Source organism: Lepus europaeus, chromosome 12 (genome assembly GCF_033115175.1).
Source record: "Lepus europaeus isolate LE1 chromosome 12, mLepTim1.pri, whole genome shotgun sequence".
Taxonomy (NCBI): domain Eukaryota; kingdom Metazoa; phylum Chordata; class Mammalia; order Lagomorpha; family Leporidae; genus Lepus; species Lepus europaeus.
The window spans coordinates 102,507,194-102,533,284 of record NC_084838.1 but is presented as its reverse complement, the minus strand read 5'-3'; the positions used below and the strand labels follow the sequence as shown (position 1 = coordinate 102,533,284).

At 46.3% G+C, this 26,091-nt stretch overlaps 1 protein-coding gene across 3 annotated transcripts in view; it reads left to right on the top strand.

The window, feature by feature from the left end:
* The window catches only part of NTRK2 (neurotrophic receptor tyrosine kinase 2), a 374,642-nt gene that overhangs the window by 298,224 nt on the left and 50,327 nt on the right, over nt 1–26,091 (top strand). For all 3 annotated transcript variants that reach the window (XM_062207127.1, XM_062207126.1, XM_062207125.1), the window contains 2 exons: nt 3,570–3,742; nt 11,860–12,094. In XM_062207127.1, the coding sequence (XP_062063111.1) occupies nt 3,570–3,742; nt 11,860–12,094 (408 nt within the window). The remainder of the gene's footprint in view (nt 1–3,569; nt 3,743–11,859; nt 12,095–26,091) is intronic.

The window sequence follows — 26,091 nt, the reverse complement described above, 5'->3', positions numbered from 1 at the left end:
AGCAGTGCTCAATGATCAGACAAATATGCCTGTCCAAATGAAACTTAAGTGGACAGAATTATCGGTGAGAGGAGCTGCCACCCTGGATTCATGGCTTCAAGTGCCTTGCCAAGGGACTCAGAAAACCATCCAAGGCTCACATAATTGAGTAAAATGACAATCAACCATGGTACTAAAGCAGAGATGGTTTTTATAAATAGGGTTGATAGCAGGATTTTCCAGCTTCTGATTGCTGTCTGGCTGCGGTTCCACCCGAAGAAAAATTCTGTCCTCGGAGTGCCAAATTCTGAGGATGATTTTGCCCAAGTTGTCACCGCCATATTTTCTGAAGCTCTCAAAATAGAATTGAATCATACTTTAGATAAAGGACCCACCATGCAAAAATGAATGGGCATAGAAGATGAGGCCTGGTTTGTGGACTGCCTTTGCTTCATGAATAACAAAATCTCTCTTACATCCAGAAACATTACTAAAATGCAGCTTTTGACATTGTACTGAGAGTGGACTCTTCTATAGCATTTCTCTTTGGGGACATGGAAATTTTTCGATAGTTGCCAAATCTTGTAGGTTACCACTCCCCAAAAGGAAACATCTCTCTCTCTCTCTCTTTCTCTCTCTCTCTCTCCCCACCCCCATGCCATCTTTCATAGCTAGCATCCTTGAAACAACATTGCATAGCTAAATGTGAGTAGGAAGATTGCACACAGGATTTGTTTGTGCCTTTCAGTGATCAGCGCCATTCCTAACTCACTGATAAAGGCAGGCACAGGCCTTAGAGATAAACTCTCTCATTGACAGGAAGCAGCCTGTGACTAGAGGGACTGCATCCCTGAGAAAGCATTGTGGCTTAAGGGCTGGATCTCTGTGTGCAGTTCAATACCATCGGGAGCTTGGACTGTTGGACCTGAGCGAGTGCAAACAGAGGAGCACCACACATTGATAAAATTTGATGGTCCTTTATGTTGCTGGCGGTGGAGAGTGGGCTCATGCCCTAAAGAGCTCTTGACCCCGAAGCCCAAAGTAACAGGGTTTATAAAGGCAAAAACCACAAAATAGGGAGGGGAATACATGGTTGCTAGGATCGGGGGAATACATGGTTACTGGGGTCAAGCTGGCCTAAAACCTATGTGAAACTAGTATCAATTATAATCTTGACAATACCAGTTACAATCTTAACAATTTTAATTATAATCTTGACATTAATCCAGGTATTGGTTTTAATCATATGTAGGACATAGACAAATCACATTTTTCTTATTAACCCAGGTGCAGCCTATCCACTTCCAAGCTTGAGCGATCATGCTAGGCGGGTTCTGTGCTCTGCCAAGTGTGATGTAGTGGACTGCTATTGTCCGAGTGTTTTAGCTCATAGTTTCAGACCAGAGTCTCACAGTGCGGGGGGAGGGTACCTTCCCAGAATGGAGTCTCAGGTGCTCCAAAGTGGAGTCCCTACTCTCAAGGTGTTGCTTCAGGATTTCTGTTCAGGAAGAGGGGATGCCCTAGCTGTGCCATTGCCCCTTGAGTTGGTCCCTCTGCTATCTCCATGCATCCTTCAGAAGCCTTCTTGGGTTGTTCTGTGAACACGTGGACCGCAAACATGCTTCTAGGTTCAAATTCACCTTATCCTACCGTCCATCTCTACCAGGGGCTTGGAGGCATCCAGCCTATACTAACTCGGTCCATTTCTCCAGAGTTCCTGGGAAATGGGTGATACTGTGACTCTCCCTGTGCAGAGCAGAAAACTAGAAGAGTTCAGAGAGATCCAGGCAGAGCTAGGATTTGAACCTGGACCTTTTAAAGTACCATTTATTTGTAAATGAGAAAGAGAGAGAATGAGCTCTTGCATCTGCTGGTTTATACCCCAAATGCTTACAACAGCTAGGACTGGTCAGTCTGAAATCAGGATCCAGGAACTCAATCTGGATCTCCCATGTGGGGTGGCAGGGACTCCTTGAGCCATTATCATTACCTCCAATACCATTAGCAGGAAGCTGGAATCAGGAGTAGAGCTGGGACTGGGACCCAGGCACTGTGATACTGGCATGTGGGAGCTCAAGCATGTCTTAGCCACCTCACTCTTCTGGTTATTAGCGCAAACTCTTTCTCTTTGAGCAACGCTGCTGTGAGGACTTGAGTTCTGTTTGGAAGGAGGAGAGACATTGGGGGCCAGGGTTCTACGTGAGTACATTAGGCAGCCCCCATCAAACTGGAGGTTCTTCCAGCTGCTTCGCTTGCCTAGTTTGCCTTTATTTCCACTTCCTCCTTGAGCGCATGCTCCACTTGTAACGACAACATTTTTATTCAATTTTCAGTCCTTTCCCGCATTAAAAAAAAAAAATCTCTTCTTTGCTTAAGTGTCCTGTAGTAGGCGTTCTGCCTACATGACATAACCTGCCATTGGATCAGGTAGCCAGTGACAGAAAGGTAAACAGGACACACCTCCACTGTCAAAGGCAAGTTCAAGTGTAATAAAGGCTCTGGGGTGTGTGCTTTCTTCCAGTAACCTAGGAAAAAACACCCAGCAAATGATGATTTCCAGGCCCTCTAAGTCCATTTCCTTGCCCTTTTTTTGTCATTCAGTCACCAAGGATTTTAGCAAAACAAAACTGAAAATAGATTTAAAAAACAACAAGGAACCAAAGACATTGGTGCAGTGAGTTAAACCACCCCTTGGGTTGCCCACATCCCCTACCGGGGCACCTGACTCAAATTCCGGACACTATGCTTCTGATCTAGCTACCTGTTCAGATGTGCCCTGGGAGGTAGCAGCAGGTGATGGCTCAGGTACTTAGGTACCTGCCACCTATGTGGTGAGATGTGTTTCCACACATCTTGGGCCTGGTCCAGCCCTGGCTATTGCGGGCATCTGGGAAGTGAAATAGTAGTTGAAAGGTCGCTCTCTCTCTGTCTCTCTCTCTCTCTCTAATAATAAGAAAAAAAGATCCCATATGGGAGTCCCTGGTTTCTGCTTCCTATTCAAGTTTCCCATTAATGTACACCCCAGGAGGTAGTAAACGGTGGCTCAGGTATTTGGATCCCTGCCACCTACGTGGGAGGCCTGCATGGAGTTCCTGACTACTAGTCCAGCCCCTGGCTGTTGTGGGTATTTGGGAGTAACCCAGCAGACAGGAGCTCTCTCTCTGTTTCTCTATCTTCCTCCCACTCCTAAATAAAATAAATTCTAAAAAATTAAAAGATTGTATGAGCAGTGGTGAACTTCATGTAGCACATGAAGAAAATACAGCAGGCACCCAAACAGGAGAGAAACCATGGCAATCATTGGGTCCAGACTGGGTTAAAAAGCATAGAGAGTACAAAAATAGAGAACCTCTATGACAGTGCTTTGTAAACTGCAAAGCTGTTCATTTCTGTGAGGGATTAGTCCTCATTTATTAACACAAATATGATCCCCTCTGGAATGAGGCCATTTCCCAACCTCTAGCAGAATCACCATTAGTGGGCAACTGTGGGTCCTTGAGGACCTCAGGATGCCCTGATGGATTGTGGCCATTGCCTTCCTGATGCGCACTGCCTTTGATGTCCTGGGTGTCACCTGTGTTGGTTTCCAGACGCTGAAGGATGCCAGCGACAATGCACGCAAGGACTTCCACCGCGAGGCGGAGCTGCTGACCAACCTGCAGCACGAGCACATCGTCAAGTTCTATGGCGTCTGTGTGGAAGGCGACCCGCTCATCATGGTCTTCGAGTACATGAAGCATGGCGACCTCAACAAGTTCCTCAGGTACGGCAAGCGGTGGGCAGTGGCAGAGCTGGGCTCTGAGAGCCAACAGGATCTCAAAGCTCAGACCACCCAGAGGCAGGGATGGGGAGTCCCCGGGAAGGCTGGGCTAGGAAAAAAAAAATTTTTTCCTGGTAACTGCAAGAATGCATGGAAGAGAAACAGACAGAGAAGAAATCTGGTCTCAGCATTTCCCCTTTTGCTTAATAAGCTCCCCCTACATACTGGGACGCCAAGGATTCAACTCAATTCCACCTGTACTGACTGAGCACGTGTTGTACTAAGTGTAGGCGGCATGTGCATTGACTATGGGCTTTAGAGGGACTATAGGAGTTTGCCAGGTGAACAAGAGAAGAACACCGTTTAAGGCAAAGGAAATTGTGAGAGCTAAGGTGTGCCAAGGTGTTCCAGTGAAAGGTTAGAGCAAGTGAATGAGGAGGCTGGGCTGACCAGACTACAGGACAAACAAGAGGCATGGGAGTTGGAACATTTGCTGGTAGCTGGGAGGGTAGACATTTAGACTTCATTATGAGAAAGAAAGAATAACCAGAAAGTTGGTAGCTGAGGGGAATCTATGCTGGGAAGAACAGAATCCAAGGGGCCAAATTTAGAAGGAAGGAGATAAAACACTTGGTAGAACCATTGAAGGGTTGGGATTGTGGCCATTGCTGAGACCTGGGCTCCTGGAAAGATGGACAGGGATTTCATGGTAAACAAGGTTTTTAGGAGAAGAAAATGTTGAATACTGAACAGAGTGGTTTGCTGTTCAGTAATATTGGAGTCACAGATTTCTGGCACTGGCCTAATTGGGTTTTAGTTCAGTGGCATGCTCTCAGGAAGTGTCCGTCCCTGACCCTTATGAGTACAGGGAACTGGGGAGAGACACAAAGCAGAATAAGAGCCAAGAGACAACTTAGATTGAGCATAACCCACAAGGAAACTTAACAGGTGCTTTGTAAAAGTGAGGCTAGATCACACTGAGGAGACGGTGAAAAATACAAGCAGGGTGTGTGGCTTCCAGACAGAACTGAAGTTGAGTCTCATCTCTGGCATTTATCATCTGAGTGATGTTGATCGAGTCTCCTAGCTGCTCTACTGAGATATCCTGGTAGCAGTATAGGCGTGAGGACCACACTAGCACTATATAGGAAGCTCCTAGCCTAGGAGTACGTAGGACCTGTTCTAAAAGCATATGCTTGCGTTTTGCCAGGAATGCTTTCTACTGGTAGACCAGATGCCTTGGCATGAGACCTCACAAGGATCACTAAGTTTTAAGAGATGGAGAGATGGAGGGAGTTGGTGGTCACCCTGGTGGGGCCTATAGGGAAAGTTCTTACTCTGTACCTACCCAGGAAGAGAAGAAAGGTGCCAAGGCAGGTACTCTCTGTGAAGCACATCAAGGGATATTTATGAATGTATTGTGCATGGCTACCACCAGAAGTTGCCATGTAGGATCTTGAACCTAAAATGTAGGAGGTCCCAGTAGTGAGGGTTGGGAGACATCAGTTCCCCCACCCCCACCCCAGGAAGCACTGGGGTTCTCCTCCCTCTTCAGCACCCGCTGCTGCAGAATCACATACCCATATGTGGGTATCAGCCCCTTGTCTCCATCACCTTGACTGTGAGCTGGGTCTGAGTTCAGTCTAAGTCTCACCTGCCTCTTATATGCCATTTTCTTTACAGTTGAATACGCCCTTGTCTTTGACAGAATAGCAACCATGCTACCTGTAGCATCTGGTAGACATTCTAACTTAGGAGAAATGGGAAAGATGTTAGAGGTGAATTCTTCACCTCTCCTTGATGGTCTTTCCCCTAACCTGTAAAATGGGTTAATATATTAATCTCAAAGATAAGCGTGAGGATTACTGTGATGAGAGGTCACCAGTAATTGTGGTCTCCCCAATACTTCATCTCCACTACATTTTTTTAAAGATTTATTATTTATGTGAAACTCAAAGTTACACAGAGGGTGGAGAGGCAGAGAGAGAGAGGTCTTCCATCCGATGGTTCACTCCCTAATTGGCCGCAACGGCTGGAGGAGCTGCACCGATTTGAAGCCAGGAGCCAGGAGCTTCTTCTGGGTCTCCCACACAGGTGCAGGGGCCCAAGAACTTGGGCCATCTTCTACTGCCCTCCCAGGCCATAGCAGAGAGCTGGTTGGGAAGTGGAGCAGCTGGAACTAGAACTGGCGCCCATATGGGATGCCGGCACTTCAGGCCAGGGCATTAACCCTCTGCCCCACAGCGCTGGCGCCCATCTCTGCTACATTTTCCTTCTTATTTTGATTGAGGGCGGTCCCAGATCCTGGGCACCTTCTATATGATGGCAACCCTGGACCCCTCTGCCTCCATCCTGTTTCTCAGGGCATGCAGAGGCATTGGCACAGAAGCAGCCTCCACTTAGCTCCAAATACCCGCTGGAAGATCCCGATGGTGGAGTTTCAGTAACCAATCAGTCACTGCAAAACAGTGAAAGGGAGAGAGTGCACTGCTGTGTCTAGAGATGTCATCTATGGTTGGTGCTTTCTGGAACATTTTGACTGTCTCCAGCCTCATGGATACACGTGCCTGGGATGAGTTGCCCTGCCCTGCTTTTCTTGTGATGGCATGGGTGAGGGAATGCCAAGTGCAATGGGGAACATGCAGCCAATGCAAGGTGTTTGGAGGCAACCCTAATGCATGATCCGGGGTGAACAGAGTTCTCAGTGTAGGCTAAGCCAGGGCACGGCTGTGGCTTTTTTTTTTTTTTCTCAATGTTTATTATTCTTGTTACCGTTACTTTTTTTTTTTAAAAGATTTGTTTATTTATTTGAAAGTCAGAGTTACATAGAGAAAGAGAAAGAGAGGCAGAGAGAGAGAGAGAGAGAGAGAGAGAGAGAGAGAGAGGGAGGTCTTCCATCTGCTGGTTCAATCCCCAAGTGGCTGCAATGGCCAGAGCTGCACCGATCCAGAGCCAGGAGCCAGGAGTTTCTTCCAGGCCTCCCACGTGGTACAGGGGCCCAAAGACTTGAGTCATCTTCTACTGCTTTCCCAGGCCACAGCAGAGAGCTGGATCGGAAGAAGAGCAGCCGGGGACTCGAACCGGCGCCCATATGGGATACCGGCACTGCAGGCAGCAGCTTTATCTGCTACGCCACAGTTCCGGCCCCAGTTGTAGCTTTTGTACATGGTCTTGTCAGATTTAACATGAAAGGAGAATCAGCTGAATTTGGTTGAGGTGTAACTGCTCTTAGAAGAAATATTTTCTCCATGCCTTAGGCTGCTTCCCTAGTTCAAAATAAACCTATAGCATAATAAATCCAAATGCATTACCTGGATGCAATGAAATGCTTCTGTGAGTTGTGTGTGTGTGTGTGTATGTGTGAATTACAACATAATTACTTCACTCTTGCTTGGTCAGCCGTTACCCAGTCTCCTTCCTGCTTCCCGGGAGGAGCAGTCATGAGGTATTCCCTTGGCACAGTGCACAAGGCGCATGGACAATTGGGGACACACCCTGATGTATGTCATTACTATAAAGGATTAGTAGAGAAGATTTCCAATGTCCCCAACACCAAAAGCTGGTAAATAGTCAATGACAGGTATATCAATGCCCATGGTGTAGTTATTACACCTTATATACATGCATTGGACTATGACAGCAAACACTGCAAATATGGACTATGATTATCCAGTAAAAATTACCAGTGAGTAAATTCACTTTAATTAAAACTAATCAGAAGGAGAGCAGTGTGCTGTGGAGTCCAGCACTTCCAAGAAGTGCATTGGGGAGCCAGCAGTGAACACAAAGGCTGCTGTGCCCTCTGTATGCTCCTCTTAGGAGTGTGTCCAGGAGACCAACCACCCTCCATTTATGGCAGGACTCTCTGCTCAGGGAGAGCACCCAGCAGTACCTCCTAGAAAAAAAAAATAAAGAGCCCTTGTTCAAACACCCAGAAGCAAGCAGGAAAAGGCCTGTTAACTGGGAGAGCCTGCCCCCCCCCCCCCCCCCCCCGCATGCTGCTCTACAGTGCGTGAGGCATCGAAGGGCCTCCAGACCCCTGAAGCCTGAAGAGCTAAGGGCTGGACAAGGGATTTTGCACAGAGGTGGCCTTTGGCACCGGCTCATGGCTGACCTCCACCTTGGAGCTTTTGCTTCTAGTGTAGTCCAGTTCTCTGGGGTTGAGATAGAGCTCGGACAATCAACACCGTGTTGTATTCTTTGAACCAAATCTAAGATGATTGGTTCCTGGCCCCTATCTTTGGGTCTTTATTTCACACCCTCCCTTCAGCTGTGGGCATTGTTCCAACCTTGCTGAGGTTAACACAGCTAAAGCAGACCGTGACGATATCCTGACTTTCCCTGGATAATGTTGGGAAGGGTAGGCCTGCTCTACCTTCAGTGGAATGAAAAAGGCCAACTCTTTGGGGTCTTCATTTTTCTTTATTTTCTTTATTTTTTAAAAAGATTTATTTTTTATTTATTTGAAAGACAGAGTTACAGAGAGAGGGAGAGACAGAGAAAGAGAGAGAGGCCTTCTATCTGCTGGTTCACTCCCCAAATGGCCTCAAAGGCTGGAGCTGAGCCAATGGATCGGAAACCAGGAGCTAGAAGCTTCCTCCAGGTCTCCCACTTGGGTGCAGGGGCCCAAGGACCTTGACCATCCTCCGCTGCTTTACTGAGTGAATTAGCAGGGAGCTGGATTGGAAGGGGAGCAGCTGGGCTCAGATCAGCACTCTGATATGGGATGCTGGCGTCACAAGTGGTGGCTTAACCCCCTGTACCACAATACCCGGTCTTTGACTATTTTTTTTAACTCCTACATATGTGAGAGAACATATGGTATTTACCTTTCTGTATCTGGCTGATTTTATGTAATACAATGACCTCAGTTCCATCCATTTTTCTTCCACTCACAGGGTTTTATTCTTTTTATGGCTGAATAGTAGCCCATTGTGTATCTATACCATGTTTTCTTTGTCCAGTCATCCGTGGATGGATGCCTAGGTTGACTCCCTACCTTGGGTATTGTGAGCAGTGCTGCAGTGAATGGGTTGTGTGTGTGTGTGCGCGCGCACACACATGCACAGGTATGTCTTTTTTATGCTGGTTTAGTTTCTTTCAGCTGCATAGCTAGGAAAGAGGTAGCTGGCTCATCAGCCCCAACAACCACCAACACAATGCAGTTGAGAAATGGTCACAGGATCTGAGTAGCCATTTCTCAAAAGCAGAAACACAAATGGGCAAGCACAAGATGAAACCATGCTCCATGTCACTAGGCATCAGTGGGGTGGCACCTCACTCCAGTAAGGATGGCTGTTGCTGAAACGGTGAAAAAATACCAAATGCTGGGGAGGGTGTCGGGGAGAGAACCCTTATACACTCTTGGTGGGATGCAAGTTAGCAAGTTAGTATGGCTCTCATGGAAAGCGGGATGGAGGTTCTTTCAGTGTCTAGGAGAGTAACTTGTGTTTTCACGTCTTCTCTCCATTTCTTTGTGAAGAGAATCCTTGTTTGCAAAATCTTCCCTCTGAGAGATCAAACACAGTGCAAGCAGGATTCAAGCCTTCTCATATCAGTGCCCACAGAAAGCTGCCATGGGTATCTCCTTTTTAAGAATGAGGAAAAATAAAATAAAATAAAAGGGGTCCGGCGCTGTGGCACAGCAGGTAAAGCCGCTACCTGCAGTGCCAGCATCCCATATGGGTGCCGGCTCAAGTCCTGGCTGCTCCACTTCCAATCCAGCTCTCTGCTGTGGCCTGGGAAAGCAGTAGAACATGGCCCATGTTCTTGGGCCCCTGCACCTGTGTGGGAGACCCAAAGGAAGCTCCTGTCTCCTGGCTTTGGATTGGCACAGCTCCAGTTCTTGCGGCCATCTGGGGAGTGAACCAGCAAATGGAAGACCTCTCTAGACCTCTCTAGACCTCTCTCTCTCTCTCTCTAACTTTGACTTTCAAATAAATAAATAAATCTTTAAGGAAGCAAAAAATGAGGACACGGGCCCATGGAGGTTGGGTCACTCACCCAAGGTCACACAGCTAACATGTTCAGGGCAGGTTCAAATTCAGTTGTGACACTCAGAGCTTTGGCCTCTGTAGGACAAGACTTGTTTCCTAGAGTGAGAGATTTTGAGATGAAGAAAGCCCCAAAGCATTTCCCAGTATTATTCCTCCCTGCAGCAGGAGGCCAGCCCCCAGGTGGCGGGGGGAGATAGGGGGCTAGTTGTTTGAGTAGAAAAGTGTTGAGACCAGCCCTGTACAAAACCAGGGACCTCCTCCCCAGGAAATGGTGACACCCAGGTATTGAAAGACAGAAGGGACTGACAGATCACCTGACATAAGACTCCTTTGCATTTTTAACTAATGGGGGATGTGCAGATTGGAGGTAGAGAAGTTCAAAGGTTTTCCAAGATCCTGGTGTAGATACTGTGTACCTGGGAAACTCCCTCTCTCCTTTTCCAGTGCTTATTGGGGGTGGGGGTGGTGTGCTACACAGATGAAAGCAGTGGTGGCAGCCAGCCTTGGAACTCCAAGGGGGCCAAGGCACTGCTGGCTGGAAGTGTGATGGAAAGGGTGGGAGGATCTGGCTGTGGCCTGAATAGTTTGGGGGTGGAGGGGTGGGGTGGGGTGCAGGTGCAGAGGTTCAGGGTAAAGCACGCATACATGTTCTTGGATGATTCTCGCTCTCTCACTTCCAAATGCTCATATGCTAGGACTTCAAAGTGTTTATGGAAAAATGGAATTAAGACAGCAGCTTATTTTGGTGCAAAATATTTTTGAAAAGCATGCTTAGCTTTTTCATAATGCATGCTTCACATGAATTTTTATAAGCCCCTCCTATGCATGGATTTCAAAAATTCACTAAAATAAGCTCTTTGAATTTCATTTTGCTTCAGCTTTTAAAAACCTCGTGCAGGGGAGGTCACCCACTTAGGATGTATTTCCAATCTTACATGTTTATTTCAAATGTATCAAAATGTCTTCAAGGCCATTTGACTGTGCCCAGAGCGCAGCCTGCCTTTATTCCTTGCCCTGCAGCGCCCCCTCAGGCCATCAAGGGCCATGACATGGCTCCTGGCTCACCGTGCTGGATTTCAGACACGTGATTGCCATGTTAACCTGTGTCCCATTTTAATACTGAGACCTTTGCTTCCCTAAAGTACCTGCCATTGTTCAGGCCTCACAAGGCTGAGAAAAGGCCAGGTTTATAGCATAGAAGATAAAAAAAGACTTGATTTCTTTATTTGAAAGGCAGAATTACAGACAGGGAGAGGCAGAGAGAGCTGGTTCACTCCCTAAATGGCTGCAACTGTATTCAGGAGCCAGGAACTTCATCTGGGTCTCCCACGTGAGTGCAGGGGCCCAAGCACTTGGGCCATCTTCCGCTGCTTCCCCAGGCGCATTAGTTGGGAGTTGGATCGGAAGTGGAGCAGCTGGGACTCGAACCGGCACTCACATGGAATGCTGGCTTTGCAGAGGGTGGCTTAACCCACTGCACCACAGCGCTGGCCTGAAAAAAATTTTTTTTAAATTCCATACCATCAAAATCATAAATGTCCTGGAATTCAGAAGCAAGTCCTGCATTGAGCTGGAGGTCAAGAGAACAGGTAGACAGAAAGAAATGATATTTTGCCCTGGGAATGGGTGTCTAAGCTGAGAATGACCTCAGACTCCACGGGGAGGCCTGAAATCCATGCCTGGTCACAGAGCAGGTGCACTGGAGCTGGTGGGGGTCTCCAGGGAGGGGTCTGCGTGGGGGTACCATTCCCTGAAGCTGCCCTGGCTGGGAGGGGAGGGGCCTGGATCCTGCAGGGGTTATACCCACCCTTCCAAGACCATCAGCCTCTCTCCCGGCATTTTTGTTGTTTTTGTTTGGCTTCAACTATCTGCTACTCCCCTAGAATGTGATCTTGACTGGATCTGGGCGAGGGAGTGGGGGGCACCACTCAGGTCCACGAGGCCATGGGAGTGTCTTCGGGGCACTCATGGGCACAGCCTGGACCACACATCTTTGTGTCTTCTATATGCCGAGCCAGGCGGCGTCTCTAAGCTCCAGCCGCCCCGTGGAGCGCAGAGGGGCCCCTGGAGGCCCAGAGCTGCGGCTCCAGCCTCACCTGCGGCGTCTCCTCTCCCCCAATGCAGGGCGCACGGGCCGGACGCTGTGCTGATGGCCGAGGGCACGCCGCCCACGGAGCTGACGCAGTCCCAGATGCTGCACATTGCGCAGCAGATCGCCGCCGGCATGGTTTACCTGGCTTCCCAGCACTTTGTGCACCGCGACCTGGCCACCCGCAACTGCCTGGTCGGGGAGAACCTGCTGGTGAAAATCGGCGACTTCGGGATGTCCCGGGACGTCTACAGCACCGACTACTACAGGGTGAGTAGCACCCGGCGCCTCTCCCCTGGTCGGCCCCATCCTGTCTTCAGTGGCGCACAGGGGGAGGCTTGGCCAGCAGAGAGATTTCCCTGGCAGCCCTGGGGGCTGCATGTCCAAGATCACTTGTTGGGATATTCAGGGGTCTCTCTTACTAGCATGTGGGTGGCTGCGTCTTCCTGTGTCCTCGTGGGTGCGGGTCCTTGGTATCTCTCTATGTCCAAATTTCCACTCTCTTGGATTACATTAAGGCCTAGAACAGTGGGCTCATATGAGCTAACCACCTATTAAGGTACAGCAGTGGGCTCATATAAGCTAATCCCGTCTTTAGATACACTTACGTTCTCAAGTACTGGGGGTGAGGGCTTCTATGTACACATTCTGGGGGTAGGCAGTTCAGCCCCTAACACCATCTGCCCTTTCTGTGGCTCTCCAGGGTGGTGTGTGTGTGTGTGTGTGTAGCATGAGGTTCAAGGACTTGCACCCGATTCTGTGAAATACTGAAGCCTTTGTTTGGAATTTGAACTAAGAGGAACTTGTTCATCTAAGTCATCACGCACCAGACTTTGGATGGTCCCTCGCTGAAGCATCTCGGTTGAACGTCTGTCTGCTCCTGGGCAGTCCCACCCAGCCTGCCTGGTGGTTCCAGATCCAGATCACTGAGTGGCAGAGTTATGGACAATAATTAAGTGTACTGATTACTTGGGGTTGTCTAAGTATATGTGTGAGTCTGTTTTGTGTTGCTCTAATGAAATACCCGAGGCAGACTAACTTATGAAGAAAAGAGATCGTCATGGGCTCAGAGTTCTAGAGGTTCATCTGGAGATGGTATTCTGGCTGGCAAAACCCTGAGACAGCAAAAGAAAGGCAGCACTTGGCAAGACATAGGGAGTGCACGTGTGTGTGTGTGTGCATGTGTGGTCTCTCTCCTTCTTCATGTAAAGGCAACAGCATTCAATCATTCAGTCATGGGTGCTGTACTCTTGTGACCACCTAATTCCAATTACTTTCCAAAGAAAAGACCCGGCCTCTCAGCCCCAGTCAATTAAGTGTTTCCCTCTTGATGCTTCACAAATGGGATTGCATTTCAACACGGTTGGAGAGGGCAGGTGGCAAACCACATCCAAACCAGAGCAGTTTGTCAGATTTGTTAACTGAGATCCTGGGCCTCGGCTTTGAGAGAAAGCGGACATTTCTACAAACGCTGAAGTCATATTTAGGGGGAAGGTTCGGGGTGGTGTTCCAGTGCCTCAAAACTGCAACGTGATTTTCTTGTCATTTTGGTTGATTTTCAAGGGACAGAAGATAGGAAGTAATGGAATAATTGTGCTAAATGGAGTCGGCCTAAGAGTACATGGAACTGGATTGCCCTTCCTGTAGGCTAGGCTGGTGGAGATAAGGCGTCTCCTCCTCTATATTTTTTGAGAAGCACATAACAGTTTTTCACCTGTTCCCCTTACTCTCTGCAGTGCCTCTGCGTTTTAGCAGAGCCAAGTAGGCTACCGGTAGTCTGAGAAAATGAATCTAGGGCCTTGTTGCACACTCTCTGTAGAACCTTTTGTGGTGTTTCTTCCATTGTCACCTTGATAAGCATTTCTTATATTTTGTATGGCAAGATTCTGTAAGGACTAAATGGAAAAGAAATACCTTAGTTGGCATGGGCAGGAAAACATGGTTACAATTTTAGCTTCAAATTTTCAAATTTGAGCTTAAAAGCACCTGTTTTGAGTCCAGAAATGGATAGTGTGTTCCAGATGTCTGAAACATAGGTTTCACTTATAGTAGGTGCAGCTCCTCTGTTAGCTCCGCCTACTTGGTAGGAGGTGGAGGTGGGCTATTTCCCTATCTCAGGAGACAAATACCTGGATGCCTCCCTGAAAGAGATGTGGGCTGAATTTTGATGAGCATCATGGGGAGAAACACATGGCCCGAGTATCAGTTTTCTCTTCAGTACTAAATTAATCAGGGTGTCTAAGTGCCTGGCACAAAGTAAATATTCAGTAAATATTTCCACTGAATTACTATCCAGATAAATAAAGATACGTCTCATCCTCAAAGCCAGGACTGAATTCAGTGTAGCCCAACATCCTCCTTTCCAGGAGCCTCTAGAAACATAATTCAGACAACAAACACTGGTCATGTCAACAGTAAAAAGATGAATCAACCAATTAAAAAACAGGTGAAGGATTTGAATAGAAGTGTCTCCAAAGAAGATGTCCAAGTGACCAATAAACACATGAAAAGATGCTCAACATCATCAGCTACTAGAGAAATACAAAGAAGAATTACAATGAGGTACACTTCACAGCTACTGGGACAGCTGTAATAAAGACAATAACAAGTGTAGATGAGGAAATGGAGACATTGAAATGCTCCCATCCTACCAGTGGGGATGCAAAATGGTACAGCTACTTTAGAAAACAGTGTGGTAGATCTTCAAAATGTTCGACCTCGAATCACCATATCACTCAGTAATTCTACTACAAGAGAATTGAGATTTTATATTCACATAAACACATGTACACTGGTGCTTGTATAAATTGTAATCATAAAAATGCTACACAGCATCCACTAACTGATTATGGGCTAAATGAGATAATCCACACAAGAGAATATTATTCAGCAAAATGAAGGGATGAAGCACTGATACATGCTACCGGTGAAGGAAAGCGTAAACATTATTATGCTGTGTGACACACACAAGACACAGAAGGCCATGCCTTTATTTATATGCAATGTCCAGAACAGATAAATCTTTAGATAAAGAAAATGGGTTAGTGGTTGCCAGAGGTTGGGGAGAAAGGGCAGTGGGAAGTAAGTCTTCCTGGGTCAGGGTTTCTTTCGGCGATGATGAACATGTCTTGGAATTATATAATGCTAACAGTTGTGAACCACTGTGAATACCTTAATAATACACAGAATTATGGAATACCGCATTGTTTAAAAGGGATATTAAGATATGAAGATTGAATTCCAGGCACTCTGGAAAAATAAAACGCCAGCCATCAGTATGAACATAGGACATTAATCTTGCTCATTTATGCTGTGTAAAAACACTGACGTTATCCATCTACCATATTTCGTTCTCTTTTATTAAAAAAGAAAATCTTTTGCTTGGGTGTCATACTTACTTCTGAATTGATTGGAAGAGATAATCCTAGCTTTATGTGTTTTTTAGATGTTTGGAACTACTCAGGTTACTAAGAAAACCGCTCCAGATACCACATTAATTTAATCTTTCTCCCTCTATCTTTCTCCTTCTTTAATGCTCACTACGTTGTGGTATTGACGGATTTGCACATTTGTTTATTTGTTTGTTTATGCCTCTCAAGATGAGAATAAAGAACCTGCCTTACATTGGTCTCTGTCCCGGGAGGGAATGAGCCAGAATGGTAGGGAAGCAGAGGATGCCTGGAAGACCGGATGGTTTGATAGCAGCCTAGGGAGACAAAGAAATTATGAATTTTATTTTGCTTGTCAAAAATTTCTAGATGTTACGCTGCCTTTTGGCTTCATCAGAGAACTGGCTCTTGGGATATTCGTGCTTATTGACATCTCGTATCAATGGTGCTCGTGCCCTTGAGTATGTCCTGTGGACAAGCGGTAGCTGTCTCTGTGTTTTGCAGAGGAACTCTAGTGCATTGGGTGGCGGCTGCATCCTGGGGCACTCTCACGTCAGTTTTCCACCCATGGCATGGATCATTGATGAGTTAAGCCTGAAACCCATCCTGGTTAATGGTGTCTCTTCTTCCCTTGGGTCACCATGGCGAGGGGAATGTGTGGACCTTACAGTTCAGGTTTCTCATTTGCTAGCACCTGACTTGAGTGTTTCTTCTGAGAAAGCGTGCGTCAAACTGCAGGATGAGGAGCTGCTGGAGTTGATGTGAGCTGCCGGCACCAATGTTAAGAATCCTTTCCCCTGTCGTAACGGGAAAAGGTGTTTGCCTTAGCCTAGCTTGTCTTCCATAGAAGGCACGCGTGATTGGACATGGAGTCAACTAGATTGGGGAGTAACATGCTCCTTATCTTTAAAGAGCAGCTAATCCTCCTAGAAGCCTGTGCCTTCTTCTGCTCCTGGTAGCTGAAAAACAGACTGGTGGGGTGGCCATGGCTCTGCACAGTCTTTGGCAGGAGGGGCGGGTGGCAGCTGCTCCTGGGGGAGCTGGCAGCACCAAGAGACGGCTGCCTGAAGGCGTCTATCCTGTTGCAGCTGAGCTAATTATACCTTCCCAGTGAAGGGAGAAATCGGAACACTACATTTGCATTGAAACCAGCCCGACATGGCGGGTCCAAAATTACTCTAGCATTTATGTTCTCTGAATTGTTTTAATTAGCAGCTCTGCAGTACCAGTTTTCTATTCTGTTTTTTTTTTTTTAATTTCTTTGCCTCTGCTGGCAAAACCTGACATTTAAGAAACATCTGAACCAGATTTCTGTCACTTTTCTGCTGTTGGAGACCAAGGGTCTCACTCAACTTGGTCATTACTGTGCCACAGTGAATCCATTGGTGTTTTCTTAATATGCACTTTCATGGCACTCACTGCTGGATGTCACATATGCTTACAACGAATGTGGTCTTTGAGCCAGTGGACACCAAACATCACTGAAATCCTAGCTTCTACATTTTGCTCTCCCTTGGGCTTTAGCTTTCTGTTGGGGTGGTAAGAAATCCTACCCTTTAATTCATCTTACACATAAGAAAAGAAGAAAGAGTAGAGAAAATGATTGGTGGTATAAACTTAAAGAAGCAAATGAGGGTGTTGGGTAAGCAAAACCATGGTCAGGATCCTCAAGTGTTAAAATGACATTGGCAGCACCGTCCAAGGAATCATTTTGAGGTTCTCGGTGTGTTAACTGCAGAAAAAAGGGGTGTGTTGTACCCAAAGTCAGCTGATAAGACAAGAGGGGAAATGAATTGTTTTGAACTTCAAAACACACTTTATGTTACCTTAGAGTAACAAGATGAGTGAGGGCATCAAGTCCCGTGCCACTTAAGGGTTAAGGAAGTTAAGAAATGGACAAGCAGATACGAAATAATGGAGAGTTAACTATCTTACTTGGGTCTATTTAAAGAACAGGGTTTATGTTTAAGACATATTCTATGTCATGGGAATATAGACAGATTGATTGATAGGTGATGGATAGATGATGGCCTCATGCCACAGATATGCTTAGTGTCTTGTGTGATGTACCATCGCCAATGCCTCTGTGCAGGGCAGCATAGGAGGCAGTTCCCTGTCTGCCTCTCCCCTGGCTCCCTCAATAGGCATCGCAGCATAGAGCATCTTGTAGCATGAAAATAGGTTGATAGCAATCTTTGCAGTAAGTTGCCCAGGGCTAAAATTCACCTCTACTAAGTCCTGTAGCAGGAGTACTTCTCTGGTGTACCTTATCTAGAGCCCTTCAAACTAGACACAATGTTCATTTTAAGGGGTAACTCAACCTCTTCTCCAAAGAGAGACATCCTTTGTATCATTCACTCTCATTTGCATGCACCATTTTTTTTTCACTTTCCCCGTCACTCTATGATATGTACACAATGGCTCTTAACTTTCACAGGAACATTTCCAGACTTTTCTTATGGGGCTTTTTTGAGTCGTGCGGCCTCAGAAACGAAAGAGGTTGTTTGTTTGATGAAGTCATCTTCAATCCATGCCTCTTCCAACACTTCCAGCTTAGTTCGGAGAGACCTGTCAGCCAGGGAGAAATCAGAACATTGAGTTCAGACTAATTCTATATTAAACTCGATTTGCATAAATTGTTTCAAGATTCTAAATTGGCTTAATTTGTCGTCAAGCCTCCCTAAGAACCTTCTTCATGTCCTCTGGAGTTGCAGCAGAATTAAGTGAGTGCCAGGGGCTGCTCATTCATTCACCCCTTCATTCCATCATTCAGCCCACATTTAGGAGACAGTTATGCTGGATACTAGCATAGACACAGAAGGCATCCAGGTAGAAAATACAGATGGCCTGCACTTGGAGGAGCTCTTAGACATTTCAATGCAATGGGTTAAGTGCTGTAATATGAGATACATGCTCGGGACCCCCAAAGTGAAAACCCCTAGCCTACTCTGGGAAATCAGAACACGGTTCACGGAGACATGTCGTTTGAGCTGATATTCAAGACGTGACCCACAAGTCATTCTGTTGGAGGAAAGGTTTGGGTCAGCTTGGTGACAGAGGCATGTAAAATAGTATGGAAAGAGAGATGACAGCATCAGCGTCATAGTGTGTGGCCAGAGAATGGGGACTTGTTTGCCGTGTGTCTGAGGCTGACAACGTCTGGACTATTTAGGATATTATAATGTTTCCCAGGGGCCTGTTGGCCATGCCAAATGGCAAGGACTCGATTCTTTCAGCACTACGGAACTGCTGCAGGTTCATAGAGCAGACACTGGCATGTCAGATTGCATTCAGCTACATCACATTATCCATGAGAATAGATCAGCCCAAGAGATCCCAGCCAGCCTTGTACACATTCAAGTTGCTATCAGCAGTGTCTCTTAAACTGGGCCCCTGAGCTGTTAATGGTTATGCCTCAATAAAATAGATTCCTTTAGCCTGATGTGTGACAGTCATTTCCTTTGCTACAGAACTACCCAGGGCCTTTAATCTATGACTGTGCCTTGTGCACTTTGGACAGGAGCTACAGAGAACTGCAGAGGCCGGCATGGAAGAGCTGGCCCGGAGATGCCTTGTTCAGCTGTTAAATTCTGCCATTCCCTAACTAGTGAAGAACATTAGCAGGAATGGACAAATGCTTCTAAATGCACTGGGAATGAGGGTAGAGAAGATTGGGATTATTCATTAGTTTGGTGGCTAAAAGGACGCTGAAGTCGCAAAGTCTTGAGAGGTGCCTAGGGCAGGTGCCCCGTTGTTGCAGTCAGGATTCAGCTTCTCCCGGCCTGTGATGTCCCATGCCTTTGTATCACTTACAGCAGAGTCACTTTAAAAAGGAAACTGGCAACAGAGTTAGCTGGGACCCATAGAGGACAAAAGCATCCTGTTTGGAGCCTAACAAACAAAGGTTCTCATCTCTGGTTTCCCTTCCTTCGCCTTGTGATCATGTCAATTTGGAATGCATTTGGCCATAGACAGCCATTTGCTACTCAGGGTGCAGATACTGAGTTGTTTTGCTCCTGTGACAGGAAATTCACAGGTGGGCAATCTCTGATTGGTTCAGAGGCTCTTCGATCTCAGAGCTGTGGATTGGCTCTGGAGTGTCTTTCCCTCATGGCTGCCAGCTACAAACATCAGAACCACAGCTGGAGGAGGAAAGACTCAAGGTGCCCGCAGGAAGCAGGTAGCTTCTCCCTGTGTACCTTTTCCCATCAGGGTGGAAATCTCCCCCAGACCAAACCCTTGTAAATGCTCACCTTTAAATTTGAATGGCCAGAGGTGGACCTGTGACTGAGCACACGTGGACAGGGATCAATGGGTTGTTACCAAAGACCTGGACAAAAGTAGGGACTACACTTCACGGGAACAGGAAGTAAGTAAAGGATCTTTCTGGCTGCTTTAAAGATTGCCTTTGTTACTAGACTTGGGAAATTTGACTATCATGTGCACTGGTATAGTTTTATTCATATTTCTTGTGCTGAGGTTCATTGCATTTCGTGGGTTGGTAGGCTTATAGTTTTTATCAGTTCAGAGTGTTTCAGATCATTGTTTGCTCAAATATTCCTTCGGATGCCCCACTAACCCTCTAGGGAGTCCAGCTTCACTTATTTAAGCTGCTTGATGCTGTCTTGTGGCTCTCTTGGTCCTTTCCATGTTTTTGTGTATTTCATTTTGCACAGTTTTTGTTTTCAATCTTAGCAACCTTTTCTCTTGCCATATCGAATTTTCCATTATTCCTTTCCAGCATGTTTTTCATTTCACACTTTGTGGTTTTAATTTCCAGAAGTTCAGTACGAATCTTTTTTTGTGTCTTCCAAGTTGACATTTTAAGCCTATGGAATATAGGCTTCAATATTTCGATGTTGTTGTCTATAATTCTAACATCTGTGTTAGTCTGGATCAGTTTCAATTGGTTGAGTTTCTTCTCCATTATGGCCTGTATTTCTGCTATTGGATGCCAGATAATGTGAGTTTTACCTCGTTGGGCTTTGGATGTTTTTGTATGCCTATATTTGTGAGTTTTGTTCTGGAATGCAGCTATATTGCATGGGAACAGCTTAGTCCCTTTCAGTATTGCTGTTGAGATTTATTCTGCAGGACCAGAGCAATGCTGATTTTAGTGCTAATAATCCCCACTGTTGAAGCAGGAGCCTACTGTGTACACTCTCCGATGCCCCCAGTGAATCGGGATGTCTCCAGTCTGCTGCGCAGGAGGCAGCATGATTTCCTGGCTCTGTCGGAGCCTTGGGGACTGTTGCCTTTGATCCTTTGGGTGGTTTCTTCCCTAGCCATGGATGGGACCTCTCTACGCAGGCACTCACCAGGACCCTACATGGTACCCCTAGGGTACGGTCTAGTTCACTGTGGGTAGCTCTCTCTTTGACTTTCTGTCCTTCCAGTTCTAGTCACCTTGGCCACCCTAGACTTATCTCAGTTCCATCTCCTCTAGTTGGGAAGACTGCTGGGCTCCGCCTGGCTCTCTCCTCTTCACCTCTTTCAGTGAACTCAGCTTGGACAAGCAGAGGGCTCATCACGTTTGTCTCCCATCTCTAGAGAGTCACCATCCTTCACTGCCTATTATCCAGTGTTGTGAAAATGGTTGTTTCGTAAGTTAAGCTACTCTGTGGTTGTTTCGGGTGAGAGGGTAAAGCTTCTGGTCACTCGGTCCTTTCTAGAAGCAGAAGACAACTGCCACTTCATTGGTGATGAAGATGTGATTTATCACTGATCCACTTACAAGCTGCAGTAAAGAAAAACAAGTTCTCTCATCTCTTTAAAACAGCTACTTCCTGTGAAGACTATTTTTTGTTTTTAATTAAATAACTTACATTTACATAACACTTCTTCTACAATTAAAGTTTTCCTGCCTACACAAGATTATTGCTTAAGTAGGAGAGTAGATTTTCTTTATCTCTGGCGAGTATTGAGTAAGAGGAAATTATCCTAGCCAACTGGTTACCTCTGAGAGACTCCTCAGGCTCAAAATGTGAGTTGATTCGAGAAGGCTTTGGGAAGACATGTGTGGGCAAATATTCATAATACAATCTACACTCGCATTCTCCCATGGTCTTTGCCTTCAGACAGGGTTGGAATTTCTTGGCTGGTTGAAATGGCTGGATTAACCTAAGATGATATTGCACATACAGTTCTTAACCACGCCTCTTCAATATAACAGGACTTCAAAAAGTTTGCAGAAAATGGAATTAAAAGAAATTTACTTTGCAAAAAGTTTTTTGAAATCCACGAATGGTTTTTTGCATAGTACACATTTCCCCTGTACTTTTTGAAGGTCCCCCTGAGTACATGGCTTTCAAAACTTTTTGCACCAAAACAAACTGAACTTTTCATTCCAGTTCCCATGAATTTTTTGAAATAACCTGATGTGTAAATGGTAAATAAGATATGTTCTGTTTCCAAAAGAAAATCACACATATTCTAGGGAGAAGACATAAAAATGAATTGCCCAGACATTTGGGAGTAGGATGCATGTTGTGGAGAGCAGAAAGACATTTATTTCAGAGGAGATAGAGGCTAAATCTGAAAAATTCTATGGGAGAAATCAGATTTGATTCCTTGGCTCAGACAATAACAGGAAGAGGTGTTGATGAGTATTAAGACTCTTTGGTATGATTGACCCTTTAAATGAGACCGGTGACCTGATTAGAAGTTTCTTGAACCAAATGTATATGTTTTAAGTTTAAACTCCAGATGTCACATACAAAGTGCTAAGCAACTCCTAGACTTTTACTGATCATGCCCATGGAAAGGAACACCCACGGAAGGTTGCAGAATATTCTTGAAATATTTCAAAGTAAAGATGCTACCCAGCATAGCCCTTCCTGAGAATGAAAATCACTCCCAACTCCAAGCATAACTTGATTTCATAGCTCAACTGTCCCAAAAGCTCTCTTAAACTTCTGTCTTCAGATGCGCATTTCAAATTCCTGCTTGGTCTATTTGTCCGTGTCAGAAGCCATGCACTCTGGGAGATTGTTATGACATCCTAACCTAATAGTGATGACTCAGGAAGACATGGAAAGCACCAGAGCACACCCCTCTGCAGAGTTGTCAAGCTTCTGTTGTTGACGGTCCTGTTTGTGATCATCAGGACTTGCTACAACCACATAGCCTGAGAAATTCTACTTAATAGATAAAATAAATCCTGCATTGTGCTCCATTAGAGAATTATCAAACACTGACCATGAGAAAGATTCTGAAATTACTTTCACGCTAATGGCGGGGTACCAGTATTATCCTACCTGCCCCCACAATATAGGCTCTGTGAACCTCATGTTAGATATATTCATTCAGTGTCTCTAGGGAGATGAGAATTGGGAATTTGTATTTTGAACAAGGTGGGTCTGATGTGCAACCAATTGTAAGAACTCTTGTATTGGTCCTACTTGGGGGCATTTATGGAACATAGCCAAGGGTGTAATGTGAGTAGATGCTGTTAAATTTTCTCTCACACGCGGCCCTGATGGTATTTTAGCCAATGGATGTTTAGGACTTCCGAGGGGGAAATTTTTTTTTCGTTAAAGATTTATTTATTTATTTGAAAGAGTTACACAGAGAAAGGAGAGGCAGAGAGAGAGAGAGAGAGAGAGAGAGAGGTCTTTATCCGATGGTTCACTCCCCAACTGGCTGCAATGGCCGGAGCTGTACCGGTCCAAAGCCAGGAGCCAGGAACTTCCTTTAGGTCTCCCACATGGGTGCAGGGGCCCAAGGACTTGGGCCATCCTCCTCTGCTTTCCCAGGCCACAGCAGAGAGCTGGATCAGAAGTGGAACAGCGGGTCTCGAACCAGCGCCCATATGGGAAGCCAGCGCTTCAGGCCAGGGCATTAACTCGCTGTGCCACAGTGCCTGTCCTGGGGAAAGATCTTTGGAGTTTGGATCTCTAGCATGCAATTGTGTCCCAAGCTGTTCACCATCAGAGCCCAGATTTTGTGGCATTTAGGAGTCCAGGATTCAGATCTTATGATCAGCTGTCGGCAAAATGAAATATTATTTGAGACCCTCCTCTTTCACCCCAGGATGTAAGTGTGATTCATTTTCTAGGAAATATAGTTAAAGATATCACAAAGCACAAGAGAAGGAGGCAGAATAAGAGATGGTTGGCAGCGATGTGACCTGCTCTGAGCTAAGCCAGCGTCACAGCCACAGGGCTTCTCCCCAGGCAGGCCCGGAGGTCTAGGCAGACCCCTGCTGGCCTCCTCTGTCACTGCATGGTTGTGTGTCTGTGTGTGGGTGACTAGTGGGCGCCGTGGGCAGGAAAAAGCAAGAAAAGGCTTGTGAGGAGTCAAACAACTTGTCAAGGTATCCTTGTGGGTGTCTGTATTGAAGTGTCACAGTTTGAAGGCTTTTTATTAACAGCTATTTTAGAACCCTAACACTGAAATGGAACGGTTTCTTCCCTACATGGCATTTCCAGGCTGGCTTCCTCCCTCACAGCCCTACGACAGCATCAGCCTTCTCCCAAGGGGGTGGAGAACATGACGCTGGGATCCGTTGACGGTGGAGCCTGCTGATCTGGCCCACGCCCTCAGCCTTGAGATAATTTGGTTCATTCACATGTTGCTGATGACGAAGATACGGCGGCGGGGGCTGAGGAGCGCTGCGGCTTGGGGTCTAGCCTTTGCACGCAGCAGGGAAACCCTGCCTTCTGAGAGGGTGTGAGGAGGGGGCGCCTGAGACTGAATGTGCAGAAGGAAATTTTGTTCTCCAAAGTGCAATCACGGGGGCGGAGAAGACCAGTGAGCAGGCTTTCTTGCAGCTCCGACAGGTGCTTAAATTCTTCCCAGCTGTCTCAGGGTCAGTCCTGAGCTTCTTTCTGGAAATCTCATTAGACTTCCTTGTAGGAAATGATTGTGACTCCAGAAGACTCCTGTGCTTGTCTTAGAAGGTTGATGTTGGGTCTTTTTTTTTTTTTAAGATTTATTTATTTGAAAGTCGGAGTTACACAGAGAGAAGGAGAGGCAGAAAGAGAGAGGTCTTCCACCCGCTGGTTCACTTCCCAATTGGCCACAATGGCTGGAGCTGTGCTGATCCAAAGCTAGGAGCCAGGAGCTTCTTCCAGGTCTCCCACGTGGGTGCAAGGACCCAAGAACTTGGGCCATCTTCCATTGCTTTCCCAGGCCACAGCAGAGAGCTGAATCAGAAGTGGAGCAGCCAGGACTGGAATCAATGCCCATATGGGATGCTGGCACTGTAGGAGGCAGCTTAACCTGCTATGCCACAGTGCTGGCCTCGACATTGGGTCTTGTAGGGGTGACAAACATGTGTAGCTTCATTTTACACTTCCATGTGACATGGACATCCTCAGCCATCTTTTAATAAGCCAGAAGAGGGATGGAGGATGCACGCAGGGGAGCCCCCTTTGCAGAGCACCACTGCTGATAACGCAGCAGAGCATCCGAATGCCCGGGCTCAGAGGAAAAGACCAGGTTCATCCCAATGCCCTTGGCACAACCCCGGCTCCTCTGGTCCTCTCCTTGGAAGGTAGAAAAGGGTTGTCTCGTGTGTTCTCAGAGCTGTCCTTTGTGGTCCTGACGTGTCTGTCTCAGACAGTATCTAGCTATGCAGAACAAAGTTCTAAGACTTCGTTGGCTAGAGGCGGTAAAGAGATATCTTAAATTTCACAACTATCTCCTTCTGGGTTGGGAAGGGACTTGAAAAATAATCTGTCCCTTTAAGAAGACAATCTCAGCCTCTCATCCAGCCTACTAGCTGTGGGTCATTTCCAAATCTGACTCTTATGCCAAGGAGCATAGATCAGTAGACAGCAGACCTGGGTCTGTTCTCGCCTGCAGTGTGGATGCAGTGTGTGGTAAACATTCCTGGATCCAAGGAGGGGTTCCCAGGAGTGTGAGCACTGGCTCAGATCTTGGTGGAGTAGCCCCAAGTGGAAGGTGTTACGATTGAGGCATACACATTGGCAGTCACACTTCTCCTTGTGTGCCCTGAATTCATGACACATCTCCCACCATCGTCTCATAACTGTTGATCAACCTTCGCAGGCTAGCGTGAAGCTTATGAAGTCTTCACCAGAATTCCCCAAATCCCTAACTGCCTGCTAATCTGTAGTCTATGTTTCTCCACCTATGTGTCATCAACAGCAACCTCACCCACCACCATGCAGAGCATATTTCACATATTTCACCATTTTCCCTTTGTCTCCTTGCAGTTGGTCTAGAACTGTCACTTGCTTGCCTTCAGTCAGCCGTGCTGGGTCGTAACTCTTTCACCGTGAAACAGTTATAAAGGGAAGCCACCACAGCATCAACAGCACACGCTGGCAGAGCAAATTCAAGTTGCATTGAGGACACTGCCCACTTGCAGTCTGGGGAAGCTTAAATTCCCCCAAATAATGCTTTAGATATGTAAAGAAGAATACATAGGCATGCAGAGGAAAATAGTTACACTGCAGTACAGTAGCAAAAAGTGTAACATCACCGAGATCTGGTGTTGGGTCTGATAACTACTAGAATTTCAAAGGGATGAACATCAACAATGTGTTGAGAGATCCGCAAAAGCAATGGTATGGCATGAAAATAAGCTCTATAGGTGAGAACTTCACAGATTCTTTGGACTTTATGGTGATCTGTTGGCTACAATAATAGTGGGAGGAAACACTGCATTTTCATTGGAGGTTAGTGAAGATTACATGAAATCTGGGTTTAGGGAGATCCTGTGAATTCTTTTAGAGTCTCTGCATTGCAGGTAAAGAATCCTGGTTTAGGCTAGTAGAATCTCTATTTTTGTAAGCCTATGTGTTTTGTTGAAGGATTTGCAGGCTAGTGTATGAATGTTCATTGGGCAGCTACAATAAAGCTGTGATAACTGAGAGTATGGGATGTTTACAGGGAGTGTAAGGTAGCAAT